Below are 18,266 nucleotides of genomic sequence, written 5' to 3'. Positions count from 1 at the left end.
GGGTGCTCCTGTGTTTGGATGTACAGCTTCATTTATTTGAAAAGGACCTAATTTGGGAGAGAGGGGGGAATCCCTGCTGTCAGCACTTCGGGGAACCTGAAATTGTGCACCCTGAAACTAAGGCACGCTGAAGGGGGGCACTTTGCTAAACAAGGTCTGAACATTGAGAGGTAAATTCAAAATCCAAATTTAAATGTTGCTGGCGTGCTTTGGATCAGCAGTTAAACTACTTAATATCTGCATTTCTCAGATGAAGAGCTTTGTAAAAGTAAAGCGATGGCTGATAAGCTGTGACTCAGAAGGAACTACGTTAACAGCTACAATACATCTTTGTAGCTGTTGAAATGCAAGCATTTTTCAATCTTCTCCTGAAATAAAAGCAGAGATGTGAAATCACATAGGATTTCATAGTCCTACATTTCTCTGTGTATAGCCCCATGTTGAGTCTCCTGTAGATTTCTGCTGAGTAGACAAACCGCAAGGTCTGAGGGGGGATCCAAGTCCAGAGGAAATAAGAGCTTGGTTTGGCATAAAAGAAAGTGATAAGGTATTGGGAAGAAGTACTACTGACTTATGAATTTGCAGGATGAGCTGCTGAAGAACAGATTAAGTACTTTCAGATTGTATTCACAAAGAAACTCCTCAATTGTTGCTTTACATGGAGGGATGGAGAGGAAGCATGTTCTAGAGCACACTAGGAAAAACCCAAAGTTTTTCTGTCATTTCATGATAATATTAAAGCCCCTGAGGAAGGCAGGAGCCTTTATTTGTTCTTCAGGAACAGTCTTTCTGCCATGGAGCCCTTTCCCTTGGAGACTGCAGCACGTATGAGACGGTGCTGATATGTAGCAGCTGCTTACTTATTTTCTTGCTCCCAAGCCTGCCTCTCTGCCTTCGCTCTGTCAATGCCTTGACTTGCATTCTTAGTGATTCTGTTTCAGTATCCATCCAGACTGAGCTGTGTGTCAGTTCACACAGAGTCTGTTTTTAATTATCTCCCTTTTCTGACGGGATCTCAGTGTTAAGCCAAACTGAATAATTATCGTGCTTCTTTGGAGATATTTTTATCTTTTTTTTTCTCCCCAAATGTTTGCTTTCACATTAAAAATTGATCAGAGTCTTGAGGTGGTTGCTTTGCTAGCAGTTTCTTAGATTCTTGAGGATTTATTACTGCATTTGAGTGAGAGGCAAAGTCTTCATTTTACATATGGCTATGAGAATGTGCTTTTTCGTGTGAAAATATGCACTCTTAACCCTTCCTGCTACATTTTATGTTTGTTTCTTCATTTCATCAGGGGAGGCACTGTGAAGAGAAATAAGATAGTGGTATTAACACTGTGACTGGAATGGTGTCCAGATGTACAGTCAAGTTTGTAATTAGAAGCACTGTCTGTTGTTATCCAAACTAACATAGCTGTGGTGGACAGGAGGACAGACAAGACAACCCTTTGGGCACTGCAATCCTTCAGTCTGGAACAGAAAGAATAATAGCCATTGTTTTGTGTTCATTATCTTGAACTATTAGGCAATTATTTTTGACTGTTGATTTGAGAGGAAAAAGATAGTTAGCTGTTGTGGGACAGAGAGAGAGAGATGTGATTATGGCTTGTTGAAATATTGAGGATTAGCGGGAGGAAGGGGATAGAGAAACTTGTGATGCATGCTAACACTAATAATCCCTCTTGGATCTCTGAACTATTCCCAGTTAGGCACATCAGCTTCTAGGCTTAGAAGCAGCTGGGGTTTCACTTGAGACTTGCAAATGGATTGAATGAATGTTTTGTGAAAATATATTCTTCCATTGCTAATGTGGTGCCTGTTTCACATATTCATGTGAATTAATTCTAGTGCATGGTGGTTGCCTGTTTTACTCCCAAGGCTTCTGTGAGTGCATCTGGTGAATGAAGTAGGATATGTGAAGTCTGATACTTTTGTTCAGAACAGGGTGGGAGCATTTATGGTGATAGTTGAAGAAATGGCTTGGCAAATCTTGCTTTGGTTGCTCTGGTGTGGTTCTAGTTATCACATGTGGTTTGTGGGAAGCAGTTTAGCTCTGTTCTCAAAGAAGACCACAGGGAACACAGTATGCTCCCAGTAGATGAGGAAACAAAAGTTGGGGAATTGAAGCATTCTGTGTAGATAAATGGGAGGTTGAAGGACATAGTAGGACAGATAGAGATGGAGAAGAGTAAGTCACGGTCTTGCTCTTATCTACCCATACTTTCTCTTCTCCACAACCAATTATTTCCTTCCACTTCCCTAGCTGTCATTACACTGTCCTGGCTCTGCTCTACATCCAAACAAATGCTGCTTTTGCCTGGTTTTTCTTTTCTCTCCCCTTCCTTCCTTCCTACTCTTAGATGTGTCCCCAACATAGAACCCTTTGTTCTAATTAACGTCCTCAGTTATGGACTTCCAGGCATATTGTTCTCTTTTCACAAGAGGCTCATTTCCCACCTGCCCTCAAAACTGAATCCTCTGTTCCCTTATCTCATATACCTGTCTTAATTTCTTTCTTGTTCTTTGTCCTTTCATTTCATTAGACTGTGGAGAAACTCTTGAGAGCATGACCAGAATGTGTGTAAAACTTTGGAAATGAAGAGGACAAGAAACAAATACTGTTCTTGTCAGTTTTCTCCTTTTCCTTGGACACTTCTCAGTTTCAGATCAGGAGATAGAAATCCAGTCCCCAGATATTCCTCCTGAATATCACCTTACAAAGCACTGATCTCCCTATCTTCCTACCCTTATTACCAGGAAAACTCTGAATATGAGCAAAGTTTGATTAGCTAAACAGTCAAATGCTCTGTGAACATCACAAGCCTATTCCAAAGGAGTTCTCAGTACATAATCAAATAGCTGCTAAATACAAAGAAGGCAGTTAGGAGATTGTGGTTCTTTAAGAATAGCACAAGCTTCTGGGGGGTGTGTGTGTTTGTTTTTTAAAGCTTGAGGATGTTAGTTAGTTCATACATAACAGATAGGATTTGTGAATAACTAAATGAAGAAAAATGTGTAACAAAATCACCTGAAGTCCTTTTGCTCTGGAAAGCATCTGGAGCTTTTGCTGATAACTTTAATTGAGCTGAGATATCTCACCATGTGCTTCATTCCTTTCTTCCCATCCAGGTGAAGTCAAAAAGTGACTCCAGTTCCAAAAGGATTCACAGTGTTTTTAGGGAAGCAATAAGGATGCTACAAGAAGAAGGAGTGGTTTTCCAGAAACCTAGTAGCTCCATGGACTTATACCATGTAAGGAACTGAGCTGTGGTTGCAAACAAGTTACTGACTTTCATAGTCAGTAGAAACAGTAGAAATGTTTCAGAAATAGTATCTGGACATCCAAGTGCTGTCTGTTTACTCAGAAGTCTTATCTGCAGCTTACTTCACTGTTGCTTTTACCTCTGTATCGCCCATTGAGTTGTTCTCTTTGTAATTCAGCACCAGACTTACGCACTGCTGCTGTTTCAAGCACAGCCTGTGTTCACTGGATTGCCAAACTGCACTGATGCAGCTGAGCACACTGAAGCCTGGGACCTGGGACAGTTCTTTTTATTTATCAAAGTGGATTGAAACTTCGTGTTCTACTGAGTCAGTCACTCCTTTGGGTTGAATTCTGGTATATCATGTTCTTCATCTAACTCATGGATGCTGCTAATGGTACTAAAAATAATAACTGAAGATTTAATGTTCTTTATTAGTCTCAGAGGCAGTATATAATGCAGACTGCAGTTATGACAGTGTTAGTTTAGAATACATCATGGACTTGGATTGCTTTTCAACAGCCATGCCATCTACTGTTAAATAGACTGCTATAAATTGCCAGTTTCTTCTGTTTTCTCCAGGTGACTGACCATGATAAGGAGCTTCTCAAAGTGACCCTTGACGTGATTAAAGAAGACTGTCGAAAACCCAGGCGTAAGTAGCAGTGTGATTGGGGGTCTGATGAGCTGGTACTGATATATTGATGGCAATATCTCCTGCTGCTGCTGGATTAGATATGCTTCTTGTCCTTACCCTTGAACTCAGAGCTAAGTTGCTTGTGTAGCAATCAGTATAGCTAAAAGCGGAGTGCAAGAGCAGCTTTCTGTGAGCATGGAGAGAGAGAAAAAGCAGGTGTGCCCAGCAGAAAGCAAACCTCTTGGATCTGAAATAAGCAGCCATTATCTTAGATCTATATCTTTTGAGAATACTTAAATTTTGGGAGGAACCATACGTAACGAAGTTATGTCAGCACCTAGCAGCTGTTGCTTTGCACTCTGGCTAAGTAGCAAATCTTGCTAGTTCAGTTTCTAAGGGGAGTTGACTCAAAAGTGACCGTACAGAAAGGTGAAATCCCTGCCTCCATTAAGTCAACAGTAAAAGTTACTTAAGTCAGTAGAGTATTCTCTGTAGATTTTAGCTCAGGTAGAGCTCAGATGGTTGTTCTTTGCAGGTAGGGATTTCAGTCTAACAAAATCCACTTCTTTTCGGATACTCTACCTCGGGTGGCTTCTAAGTTGTCCCTGTCCCTCAAGCCTGTTGTGTCTTAACAGCCATAGCAATAGCTTGTGCTTGACTTGAATGTTTGCTGATTACATAGGTATATTGCTATAGAGTTTCTTTCAATTTGTTGGGCAGAATGTCAGCAGGGATCACTTGCTGCTGGAGTGCAGCTATTTGTGGGGTAGAATGCACTTTAGTACAGAATAAATGACTGATTAGAACATAAGGCATATAATCTTAAATTGTTCGTGTCCTTATACTATCATAACTGTAATAGTGCTTGTAGGACCTGGTAAATGATGGTTATCCTGCAGTGAAAAAAGGCTAAGTAAAGTATTATTTTTGAGTTTTCAATTGGTTACCTTAAGCAGTGGTACAACTGTCAAAAGGTTTGTAGGTGGAGGTACAAGTTCTGTATCTTTGGGGATGGAGGGACTAGATGTTATGGGCATGCAGGTGAAGATAGGCTTATTTGCCTGAGGCTGTTTTAGTGGAACAAATTACCATATCATTGTTTTATTGTCTTTTATCCAATTAACAAACATCTCTGTAAGAGTAAAATTATTCCTCTGCCAATTTTATACATCATCTAGTTCTCCTGGGAACCTGTTAGTTTTTGTTTGGTTGGGTTTTTTTTAATAATTGTGCTACTATAATGGCCAGAACCTGTATACAGTTGACACAGGGCACTGAGTGACTGACTGCCTGGTGTTTAACTCTCCACTTGTGCATTATCACACTGGTAACGTGTGCTCCATGAGAAGTTGGGAAGTTTTCTCCTGGTCAGGAGTCGTCAACAGCAGACAGAAACTTGTAGATCAGTCACAGAAAAGACTTTGAAGAGTTGAGTCCTCAAAGCCATGTTTTCCGTGCTGAACAGGTTAAAAATAACAACTGCTTTACAAAGCCTCTTGCTCTCCTAGAAGCTTTCTACCGACTTAGTTTCCTGTTGTAAAGAGGACAGTTTCCAGATCAGTGTCTCTTTACTAGCTTTCAGAAGGACAGTTTCAATGTTCTGGTCACTGGTAATAAGAGATTTTGAGAAGGAAAGCCTAGAAGTTTTAATCAAAACCAACAGGGTGCTGCGGATATTTTATTGTCACTGAATGATGCAAGAGCACAGAGCTCAGTGTGACTGTCGGACCCCCTCTGCTGGTGGGATGGCACTTAGCCACCCCCTTGGCCTTGACTAGTGAGCAGGCTTGTTAGTGGGAAAATTAAGAACATGGTAATACCTCAAGGGCTTTTGCTTGTTTGCAAGAAATTTATACCCATTTTCCTTCAAGAGTAATATTAGTCTTCCATGACAGGAAGACTGATTTATGATAAAGCAAACTCATCTCTCCAATGAGTTACTTCTCTGCCAGTTTTCAAGGCAGTGCGTCACCCCATGGCTTCAGTTGTGGCACGTTCTCAGGCCCAACCCAGCTGCCTGGAACAAATAAAAATCCTCAGCATGCCTAGTCAGAGCTCCACAAACCCTGATCTGTAATATGCCTACATGATAATTCTAGTCCTTGGCTCCAGCTGTAATTCCAAACAGCCTGATCTTAAATGCCCTCATGCGAGGCCACTGTGGGTCTATCTAAAGGCTTAAGATAGCCAGAGAAGGGTGACGGTGCACTTTGACTCCAGACTGAACTGCAAAATGGTAGACTTAGTCCAGATTTGTTTGGGGTTTTTTTCTGACAAATTTGCTCTGGTTTTAGGCTTAGATGAGGCTAACAACAGAAAGGAAGAGAACAAAACCACTGAAGTTAAATTTAATATGTCAGGACCCTGTGTGAGATGTCCACAGTGGTCAAATGGTAGTTGTTCTATAACTCTGTCCTCTCTAATATTGGTAGTCAGGCAAGACAGTTAATCATAGCTTGGCTTACCTCAGCTGGTGGACAAAAGCTGAAGCCCAGTATGTCAGTGAAGGAGGGACAGCAGCACTCCACTGCAGGGACTGTATTCCCTCAAAGTTGGGCCATAGACTAGGAGTGTTTCTGGGTTACTTAATGATTGTACACACCAGCAGCTACCCCAAAATGCCATTTTCTACCAGTATTAGGAGGAAAGTATATATTGTACTGTTGGGTAACACTAATCTAACTCATCAAGACTTAAGTTACTGTAGATCAGGGATGGGCACTTTGGCCTTCTTACGACAAACCTATGACTAATGCAAAATGCAGCTGCCCACATTGTTTGCAACAGCAGTCACTATAACCAGGTAGAGGCATTGTTCTGTTTTCTGCACTTGTCCTAGGGTGGTGGAATCATTTTTGGCTACCAGTCAAAATCTGACTTCTAAAGAAATATCTTTGATTCACAGCCTCATAGGAATTAGGCTGAGCTATTTATTTACCAGTACTCAGCGTTGCCTCCTCTACCAGTGACTTTTCTCAGCAACTTCTAAGGCAGTTCTGGGACTCAGCTGATTCTAGAGTTCAACAAAAATAAAGACAAAGGCAGCAACAACAAAATACAAGGACCTTCCTGGCCCATGGCAATTTCTCAGTACCCTTATAAAACTTACCTTTCATCATGTGAGCTGAGGGCTGAAGAGGAGGAAAGTCATTTGTGCTAATGTGTTTCATTTATGCTAGATTTCCATTGTTAGCCACAGAGGAGAAAGAAATCTGTTGTGGAGTTCAGCACCTGGGGAGACTGGGAGCCTGCAGCACTGATGATCAGTGGGCGTACAGGGTCTGTTGGAGATGGAGATGTTGACAGGGACAGCTGAGCTTTAAATGATGGCTCTACCAGGCACACAGTAGCTGTGCAGCCATTAAGGAGCTTTGTCTCTGGCTTTCCCTCTAGGAAAGGGGATTACTTTTATATTTCTGTTCTCTTGTAGGTTTTCAGGGTTCATTCCTCTTAAAGGGAGATAAAATTTAATACTGAAGTTTTGTGACTTTCTACTCCTGTAATTGTCTGAGTAGTCTGTGGATATGGGATTGCATTGTTAGGTGAATGAAAGTTGCACTGCAGCAGGTTTTCCACAAGATGCCAGCATTGGGCAAGCAGTTACACATCCTGGCCGCGGACTTTCCTTCTGTTCTAGATGTTTTTGAAGTTGGGTATGAGCAAAAGGATTTTCATTTGGTTTCTTCAAGTGGATGGCTTGCATAGGTGGACAGTGGAGGTACCCTTAAGTTATTAACCTCATCATCTGGTCATACTGAATGAGCCATGTATATTAGAGTTTGCAAGACTTGATCATCTTTCACCCTTATTAGTGTTACAGCCCTGACACTTCCCAGAAAAGTCAGTGGGAACTGTTGATAATTGGAGAACTGTAGACACAGACTGGATCTCTTCCTTCTGAATACTATGCATCTCTGCTTTAGTGCCTAGGGCATTCTTCCTTTTTGACAACTATGGGTTTTTTCATGATTAATATGGATTATAGTAGTTAAAAAGAGGCAGTTAGACTGAAGTCTTTCCTCCACGCCTGGGTGCATTTTCCTTTTCTTTTGCAGATGCTGAAAAAGGCTGCCATTTCCTTCATGTCCTGAGCTGTGTTCGGCAAAGCTACAATCCCTCTCTGGCTGAAGTGGTGATGCACCGTGTCATGGAACTGCTAGAGAGTAACAGTGATGTTGTCAGCACTATGGAAGGATATTATATGGTATTTTAAAGAGAGAAGACAAGATACATTTGTTCTGGTCCATTCAGGATAAAGGAGGGAAGAAGGAAAGGATGAGTGACCCTGAAAAGCTGCTATTAGCTGGTGTGATCTGGATGGGGAAAACAAGAGCATTCTTAATCTCCAAATGCTGTTCTTGTCCAGCTCCAGAGAAGTTGTCCAAATACTTGTTTTAATATTCTTGCTGATTTCCTTGCTCCTCCTAGTGAAAGTTGTATCAAACTGATTCTGCACATCCTAATACAGCAGAGGAGTTGAAAAAACACCTGGGCTCTTTTTCTGCAGTACGTGTGACATGGCCATCCTCTCACTTAAATCCAGTGAGCCCTAAAGAAAAGTCACTGCTAAAGAGCACTGTTTACAGCAGTGGTCATGTCAAGACTCGTTTTTCTGGCTTAAAGACTGATCTTGTGATCTTTCCATATGGTAATAGCTGTGGATCTTTCTTTTTATGTGTATTTTATAATAGCTAGAGAAAGAACATGCAAGCAAACAATCAAAAGATTTACTTGTCCTTCCTGGCAGTGTTGGTGTACCCATGTCTGTAAATATGTATTCCTGAATGTGCACAGCTTTCCCAGCATTAAAGCAGTCCTCACCTTTCTCTGAAAAGTAATATTCAGGAATGAGGTCCTGCATCCCTTCCCCATCCTGTAGCCTTGCCCACTGCTTGTTAAGCATGTCTGCATTCCCCTGACTACTGTGTGTGCTACTGATGCTTGTTGCTGTTCAGGCCAGAATTCTCAAAATCAGACACCATTTTGGTGTTTATTTTTAAATTGCTTCCGACATCACAAATGGTAAACCATAAATCAGATTTTTGGAAAAGAAAATAAGAAAACCAGCAAGACTCACTGTAATCTCCATGCTCCCTGTTGCCTTTTGTCTTCTATTCCTTGTGATCTTTGGGGAAAAATACTGTCCATATCTGTGCTTGCAGAGGAACACAAGACATTGATGAAATAACATTGGCCTAAAGAAGGTTACCATGCGAGGTGTTTGATCTGGAATAATCACAACTCTGTTATGTGCCACAGTTCAAAGCCTGAATCTGCTCAGTATTTCTCCTTAGAGAGGGCTTGCTGCAGCAGGGGCTTGTCTGCTTAATGAATCTGTTTAATGGCACAGAAGTGAGACCTTTAACTTAAAAAGAGTGGAAAGGATTGAATGTATCCTTCCTCTTTCCTCTGCACCTTCCCTGTAACAGTTAAAATAGCAGACTCCCAGGAGGCAGATGTAGTGGTAAAGCCCTACAAGGATTGACATAGCAGGAAAAAATAAACCATAAGCATGAGGAAAGCCAGTGAGTAGCCCCATGAGTGCCAGGTCTCTGGTTTGTTATATTATATACCTCATTCCAAGCCCTGGCTGCAGTGAGATATAGGCTAAAAGAAAGGCATGACAAAATATTTGGCATTTGTATTCAGAGGCCCGTGGAAAACTCTGGCCTTAGAGATGGTGCATTTGCCTGTAGTGAGGAAAACTATGTATGAATCGCTCTTCTGCTGTAAATTCCCTACTTGCTGCAGGGCTCAACAGTTGATTATCCTGCAGGCTGCCCTACTTCTAGCATTGCTGCTCTGTTTTGAGTTGAGTAACTTCTAGTCAGATCTTAATGTGGGCCTGAACAGCTGCTGAAAGGATGTACTCATGCCGAAGGAAATAGAAGAGGATTAAGAAAGAATTGTAGAAGTCCTGTCCCCATCCTGTCCCATCCTCCTCCTGCCATGAATGTCTCTGGAAATCAGGGAAAGAAGTCCAAATTCTGAGTGAAGTGGTATGGAGGGGAATTGCAACTTTATGACTACAAAAAGATCTGGTTAGCCACGGGAGAGATTTGCTTTTCAGATTCCTGCTCTGATTACTGATCAGTTTGAAGTGATGCTTAAAAAAAAGGCTATCTATGGAAGAGTAATTTGGAATATTGATTCCTAAATTCAAACTCACTTCAAGAGTTAAGTGTATGTTACTGTTTGATTATGGACAAGTCTCCTACTTGGCCTCCAACTTGGAGTTTGAGGATTTTTTTAAAGGAAAGTGTGTGATGTCTTGGACCATATGGAAGAGCATGGCATCTAATTTAAGAGTCTGGCTTGGCCATTTTCTTGAAATGTTCTGTATTAGCAGAAGCTGATTTTGCTGGGAAAGGGTTAAAAGAACACTGCTAGTTTGGTGGGAAAGGTGATTTCTCTTAGAAGACAGACAGACTCTGGTTCTCCTGAGAATGTCAGCCAAGTGTGGGGGCTGGATGAGTTTTGGGAGGAGCTCTGCTTAGCTAAATATTGGAGGAAAAGATAGTCTGGAGATCATCTTGCTCTGTAGGGTCTCTTTAAAATAAATTCATACCAAAACAGGATGACATTTTTGTCCTTTGCAGCTTGTGTAGTCAGTCATACATGCAGCTTCTAATGGGTTCTGTTGCTTTTAGCTTTGCACTTCCTGTGTTTTAGATGTGTTTCTGTGTGTAAAGTCTGCCTAAAACCCCTGGCTACCTATTCTCTGTGCATTGGAGGTTGATGCAGACATGAAACTTAAAAGCACTGATCAACTGTGACGCCTCAGAGGTGAGGTGGGAGGAACTTCTCAGGAAAGACAGATAAGTCACTCTGGAAAGAACCTGTCCTTGGAAGTTTGTAAGTTAGTCCTTGGTGGCAATGCTGGGTTCTTGTGATGGAGGGTGTGTTCTGTTGCAGATTGCTCCCCAAGAACAGGAAAAAGGAATTTTTCTCACTTGAGTTAACTCAGGGAAGTAGTATGAATGAACACAAGGGAGCCTACAGTTTTTACAAGAGTGAAAGGTTAAGGTAAAATTAATGGAGGTGCCTGATTTAAATTACACAGATTCTAATTCTGAATAACTACAGAATAGTTGTGCCTTAAGCTTGCATGCTTTATTTTTTCCCCGGTAACCACCCAACACAGACTAACACTTACTCTGGTTGAGTGCATTCCCTCTTTTGTACCTACAGGGAATACCATATGCATATGCCTGCACAGAAGTACCCCAGCTAGCTGTGGGAGCACAGAGCTCACTGTAGGCTGATTTACCCATTTACTCAGTATCTCTACAGTATGCTTCTGTGACAGCAGTCTAGACATACCCATATTGGTATAAGTCACCTTTATGTAAGTCTAACTACACACACTAGGGCTTTTACTGCTAATAAACTGTCTCTCTGTTTAAAGATCATATCCTTAACCAAAAGAGTCATATCATGCACACTGTTAAAATTCTTAGACTTAGACCACACCTACAAAATATTGTGCAGAACTTTCAATGAAAGTGCGCTTTCTTGTTTTGTTTAATTTGAAAACTCGTTAGGCAACACAATTATTACTGGTTTATTAAAGGATTTTGAAGGTGGCACTTTTACATTAAAGTGAGAATTCATGTTGTAGGACTGCTTCATGGCCAGTTCCAGTTTCCATAGAAACAGTTATGGCAGTAAAAGGCAGGTAAGTAAACTGGAGTTTTTAAAAGCAGTCAGCATTTTTATGTTACCTTAAAAGGGTATATTTCCATAGAAATGCAGCTTCTGAGAAGAAAAATTACCAAAGAATCTTAAATATTCTTTTCTAGGAACATGCAAGGTGATTGCTTTTCTGGTGAGGAAACGAACAACTCTACCTTCGGTCCTTTCCACCTGCTTAGGTGAGAGAAGAGATGAGGTTGCTTCATGCCTCAGTTTCCCTCTTTTGTAAATTGGGGATAATACAGTTTCCTATGTAGAGTATAAACCTCAATTGTTCTTAATGTTAGTTATAAAATCTCTTGAGATCTGTCAATGGGAGCTGTTAGAGAGAACTCTGCGGCTGTCTAGGAGAGGGTGAGTGGATGGATGCTGGAGTGGGATTTAGTTCTAATCCAAGCCCCGCTGCTGCTAATAGCTTTATCTTTCTCTGCCTCTCTTTCCATGTATATTGCTTTGTCTGCCTTATCTTTTGCCCTCCAGGTCCTATGAGGAAATGGTGGTCTCCTTGTTATTTGTATCAGATATTTATCCTGGAATCCTGTTCCCTCTTATGATTTCTGAAATGAATTCTTAAAAATAGAAATCAAGATAAATGAGTTCTGAGTGTTCTTGTTCTCAAATCTTTGGATATTAAATTTGTACCCATGAGGGTATGTATTTTACACAAGCTACACAGGAAATGAAGCTTTCTGTCAATAATAAATGAAAAATTTAAAGATTGGCTACATGACTGAAAACTGTTACTTTTGTGGATCTGTCCATACTTGCATATTCCAGTGATAATTCATTATTCAGAATGAGAATTCATCAACGAGCAGCCAGTGAGGCATGGAGCCACATGGAGAATTATGAGACAAAGTACTGAAAATCTGCTTGTCAAAGAAATGCAGTTTGATTTACTCTGGGAGTAAGCTGATCCTGCGGGGAAAAGATGTGCCTAGCAAAGATCTGTATCTTTATACTTACCTCTACACGGGAAGGGAGCAAGTTCAGATCCCATGGGCAACCTGAATTTTGAAACTTCCTGTCACTGTGGCGCTACATTCTTTACTGCCGTCTTTCAGCATAGTCTCTAGACCTCCTGCCCCAACCTGACAGGCTAGCGAGCAAACAAAAGTTCAGCCGCAAAGATAAAAGAATAGTTATAATTAGTTACCATACTCTACGAGCCCCAGCATTACAGAAGCATTTTTGTGGATGTTTGTTGGCAGCAGGGAAATGCTGAGCCAAAGATCTTGGGTTTCATTCCCAGCAATATGCCCTGTCAGGCACAGAGGCTTTCCCCCTAATTTCTTTCATCTATTTCTGCTCTCCGCTCTCTCCTCTAACTCTCATTTCTCAGGCCTTTCATTTTATTCACAGTCTCATGGTTCATCTCTGCACTGTGGATCCTGGTCAAACCTTCTTTCCTTTCTCCTTTGTTCCCTTTTTCTTTCCTAACTCAAATATCCTTGTCAGCATCTGGCAATTGAAAGTTTCAGTATAATCCCCTTGCCTAACTGACCTGGCACTGTTCACAGCCCCTTTGGTTCCAGCAGGCTGTGCTTCGTGCCTTGTCTAGGCACCAGAGAAGGCAGATATCATCCACTTCACCTTTGAGCTTTCTTCCTGATGCAGTTTTCCAGCAGGAAAGAGCTGTAATTTTAGGAAAACAACACTTTTTCCACCCCACCCTCCCAAAGACCCAGTAGCACCCTCAAAGATTCTAGTGGTGATTTTCTTGCAGATATCCAAGTACAAAATAAATATAATTAGAAAATAAAACACTTGTGTCTTGCCCAAACCAGAGCAAGCACAAGTCACACCCCAGACAGAAGCTATCTGCCCCTCCCTGCCACTTTCATGTCCTTGCAGATTTCATTGCAGACATGATCTGTAAAGTTCATGTGGACTTTTAGTTTGTGTCTCCTTTTAGCCTGTTTTTTCTGAGAAACTGGGATTATACTCTGATGTGACTATACCATGTGTCTGGGCATTTGTCAACTTCTGTCCCACCACCCCAAGTGACTTTGTTGGCTAGTTAAGAGGGGTGAAGGACCCTGAGCTGTTATGGTCTTGCACATTTTTAGAAGATGGATGCACTGATAGAAGAGGGGAGCCCAAATTAGTGCCTCCATTAAGGGGAAGGAAGAAAATCACGTCATACAACATTAGAGAAAGCACACGTGAGACAGCCCCAAGGAACCTGGTTTTGTAACTTCAGTAACTGCAGCTGCCACAAGAAGTACTTGTTCTGCAGTGCTCTTAAGAAATGACTGAACTGTTTTTCCTGAGGCTTGCTCACAGAGATCACACCAAGGCAGACATTTGTGATGGGAAACTGCAAATCAAACCATTAAAATCTGCTGAGGGTACAAAGTTGAGTAACTGATTGCTAGGGATGCCACCAACCCATTCCCACTAATATCTTTTAAATGTGCAGTGGAGGCTATACTACTCTAGTCACAGTAATTTACAAGTTGAAACCAGCCCAGATTAACAGGATTGCCTGTGCATAACATAACCAGGAATTTGCTAGTGAAAGAAATAACCTAAAGGAATGATTTTCAGTAAGTGTTGAACCACCGAACAGTGCAGTGCCAATTAACCTGGCACAACATGTCCTATAGCTCTTGTTTTAGCTTGCTTTTCATTATTGATTGGAAGAATGAATGCTCCTTCCCTACAAGCTAGAACTGGAGCTCTCTGCCACCTTAGCTTGTGATGAACAAGCTGTGAATCTACAAGCATGTAAAGGCCAAAACATATGCTCATCTTGCTTGAAAACTGGAGAAGTGGCTGCAGCTAAGCCACTGCTTCCATAGAAGATTTAGGATGAGACATCTACTCCTTTGTTCTTTTTAATTTCCCCAAGTTAAAAGTAAAGCAGACTGGAAAGTCATCCCATCTCTGCTGTGAACAAGGTAAGATAAATAGCGAATGTATGTCACTGTGTAACAGCCAATGTGATTAAATGAATCATGTGCCAAGTTTGTTGTTGACCTGGGAAGTGCATGGCTCCTCCCAGGAGTGGAGACCTCATCCAAATATTACACTGGTATTTGGAAATAGGAGGGAGGAATTGGTGCCCTCAGATGTCTTCCCCAACAATAGAGCTGTGCAAGCCCTGCAGGCCTACCTGGTTCTAACGTGCTTTTCTTGGCCAGGTACAAAGGTGCTAGGGAAATGAAAAGGATGCTTGGAGTTGGGGTTTTCTCATATGGCCAAAATTTAAGTCATTCACATTGAGAGCGTAGGAGTTGTCCTTATGTGCATGTAAAACTCTTCTATGTTGTAATGTCCACAAAAAAACCCAGAGCTACTACAAGCCAGCTGCTGTTCTGAAACTTACACTGCTGACTAATATTCTCTCATTCTTTTCTTCCCTCACCTTCTTGACTTTTCCCCAGTAAAATCTCTTGAACTTAATTCCTGGTTCAAAGTACTTATAGTCTCCTTCTTTGTCCTGTGAGTACAGTGATCCAGGACAAACATAACAGGAGCATACTGATACAGAGAAGAGTTTTTGTTGGAACTCTGAACGTAAGAAAGGATGAGAAATACAGAGGAAGCTGAGGGAGGAGGATTTAGCACAAGGATGTTTGAAATTAGTCCCCCTGAAAAAGACTAAAGAAATAATTGCCAAATGATGCTTTAGACATCTGCTTTAGAACTGCAGCAGGTGTTGCATGTAATGAAAGCAAGGACTTGTACTATTTTATTTTCTGCAATTAGAAATCAGGGGAGGAAATGAGAGCAGGAAAAAATGGAGTAGGAGAACACTTATCATAAACAGCTGGACAAATTTATATAGAGCACAGTAACATTTATATGCTCTTCCTCTGCTTTCCTTATACTAACCTTTAACAGTTCCTCTGTTCTGCAAGGTATTTTGTCTTTTTTTAAAATCCCAATGCCTTAGATGCTCGAAGTTAGATGCTAAAGAGCTGACCACCAAACTGCCTTTGAGGATCAAGATGTTCAGGGCCATGTAATTGTTATTTACCCAGATGCCGTTCCTAACTGATGGAAACAGTTGTGATGGAGAACCTGCCCTTGTCTCACAGGTGGTCTCTGTGTGCCTCAGTCACTAGACCAGTGGTTGAGAATGACACCCATCAAGGAAACGGTCTTTAGGGTTGCATCCCTGGTGCTGCACAGCCATAGCTTAACACATGCCTGGATCCAAATAGATACCTGGAATTATGTGGCCGTTATTACATACCAGGCCCTGCTAGAGAAACTATAGCTCTACTTTCCACAAGACATTTTCTGGTTTGGGATGATCTCATTCCTTTTTCCAAGCTGTAAACACCCTACAGGGCATTTGGTTCTCATAGAATCATAGAGCCATTTAGGTTGGAAAAGACGTTTAAGATCATCAAGTCCAGCTGTTAACCAACCACTGCCAAGTCCACCACTGAACCATGTCCCTCAGCACCACATCTACACATCTTTTAAATACCTCCAGAAATGGTGACTCAACCACTTCCCTGGGCAGCCTGTTCCAATGCTTGACAACCCTTTCGGAAGATGTTTTTTCTGATATCCAATCTAAACCTCCCCTGGCACAACTTCAGGCTGTCTCTTCTTGTCCTATCACTTGTTACTTGGGAGAAGAGTCTGACACCCACCTCGCTGCAACCTCCTTTCAGGTAATTGTAGAGAGTGATAAGGTTTCTACCCTGACCCTCCTTTTCTCCAGGCTAAACAACCCCAGTTCCCTCAGTTACTCCTCATAAGACTTGTTCTCTAGACCCTTCACCAACTCCCTCCCTGGACATGCTTCAGCACCTTGATGTCTTTCTTGTAGTGAGGGGTTCAAAACTGAACGCAGTATTTGAGGTGCAGCCTCACCAGTGCCAAGTACAGGGTGACAATCACTTCCCTAGTCCTGCTGGCCACCCTATTTCTGATACAAGCCAGGATGCTATTGACCTTCTTGGCCACCTGGGCACACTGATGGCTCATATTCAGCCGCTGTCAACCAACACCCCCAGGTCCTTTTCCGCCAGGCAGCTTGCCAGGCAGCTTTCCAGCCACTCTTCCCCAAGCCTGTAGTGTTGCATGGGGTTGTTGTGACCCAAGTGCAGGACCCAGCACTTGGCCTTGTTGAACCTCATACATTTGGCCTCGGCCCATCGCTCCAGCCTGTCAAGATCCCTCTGTAGAGCCTTCCTGCACTCAAGCAGATCCCGCCCAACTTGGTGTCATCTGCAAACTTACCGAGGGTGCACTCAATCCCCTCATCCAGATCATTGATAAAGATATTGAACAGAACTGGCCCAAATACTGAGCCCAGGGGAGCACCAGTCATGACTAGCTGCCAACTGGATTTAACTTCATTTCTTTGGGCCTGGCCACCCAGGCAGTTTTTTACTCAGTGAGGCATATGCCTGTCCAAGCCATGAGCAGCCAGTTTCTCCACAAGAATGCTGTGGGAAATGGTGTCAAAGGCTTTACTAAAGTCTAGATAGACAACATCCACAGCCTTTCCCTCATCCACTAAGCGGGTCACCTTGCCACAGAAGATCAGGTTAGTCAAGCAGGACCTGCCTTTCATAAACCCATGCTGACTGGGCCTGATCTCACTGGGTTGTCCTGTACATGCTGCGTGATGGCACTCAAGATGATCTGCTCCGTAACCTTCCCCAGCACTGAGGTCAGACTGACAGGTCTGTCATTCTCTGGATCTTCCTTCCAGCCCTTGCAGATGGCCGTCACATTTGCTAACTTCCAGTGATCTGGGGCGTCCCTGGTTAGCCAGGACTGCTGATAAATGATTGCAAGTGGCTTGGTGAGCACTTGTGCCAGCTCTCTCAGTGCCCTTGGGTGAGTCCCATCCATCCCCATAGACCTGTGTGTGTCTAAGTGGTGTAGCAGGTCACTAACCATTTCCCCTTGGGTTATGGGGGCTTCGTTCTGCTCCCTGTCCCTGTCTTCCAGCTCAGGGGCTGGGTACCCAGAGAACAACTGGTCTTACTATTAAAGACTGAGGCATTCCACCACTGCCCTACAAAGTCTAACCTGGGAATGACTGGGGAAAAAATACTGTTTGTGTCTACCTGTGGGATGATGTTGCTGCTGAAGAGGTCCAAAAGTGCTCCTCCTAAAGAAGTCTTTCTGTTCAGAAAACTGCTTTGCTTTTGCATAAATGTAACTGGAAAAAAAAAAAATGCACTCTGCTGCTGAGTGGTAGAGACTGCATGTTACAGATTTCTCTTAGTGTCAAGCTTGTGCTTTTGTCATCTATGGTCTAAATGCAGTTCCATGACTTAACTTTTCATAAGTTTTTACTAATACATTTCTATAATTCACAGTCCATCAGTCAAATATTTTCTGGTTTGGATATTGCCAGATAAACTCTTCTACTTTCTCTAGGGGATGTGCAGCCAAATAAAATTACTGTTTGGTTTTAGAAGGGGTTGAATAAGTAAAAATAGCAAACAAGGAAATTCAAGATTTAAAAGCACTTGGTGGAAATTTTTAATCTGCTAATACAGAGGACTTGATGTCCATGTATATACTTAGAGGTAACATACAAAGAAAGACTACTTCTTCCTAGACTGACTTTATTTGTAACAAGCCTGCATTTTCAATAATGGATTGACAAATTTTTTGCAGATTATGAGGCAGAAGCCAGTCTCAAAAAGTGCTGTTTTGAGAACAGTGAGAGTGACTGAAGTTAGGGA

The 18,266-nt window shown here is 42.1% G+C and overlaps 1 protein-coding gene across 3 annotated transcripts in view; it reads left to right on the top strand.

The window, feature by feature from the left end:
* The window catches only part of STN1 (STN1 subunit of CST complex), a 46,343-nt gene extending 34,025 nt beyond the window's left edge, over window positions 1–12,318 (top strand). For 2 of the 3 annotated variants that reach the window (XM_074875222.1, XM_074875224.1), the window contains exons 8-10: window positions 3,130–3,252; window positions 3,846–3,918; window positions 7,956–12,318. In XM_074875222.1, coding sequence (XP_074731323.1) covers window positions 3,130–3,252; window positions 3,846–3,918; window positions 7,956–8,113 — 354 coding nt within the window. In that variant the 3' untranslated portion in view covers window positions 8,114–12,318. The remainder of the gene's footprint in view (window positions 1–3,129; window positions 3,253–3,845; window positions 3,919–7,955) is intronic. The other variant, XR_012629705.1, reaches the window with a different exon arrangement.
* Window positions 12,319–18,266: the final 5,948 nt, after the last annotated feature.

This window comes from Strix uralensis, chromosome 7, assembly GCF_047716275.1.
Source record: "Strix uralensis isolate ZFMK-TIS-50842 chromosome 7, bStrUra1, whole genome shotgun sequence".
NCBI lineage: Eukaryota > Metazoa > Chordata > Aves > Strigiformes > Strigidae > Strix > Strix uralensis.
The sequence above is the reverse complement of the archived record's forward strand: the minus strand, read 5'-3'. Positions and strand labels throughout refer to the sequence as shown.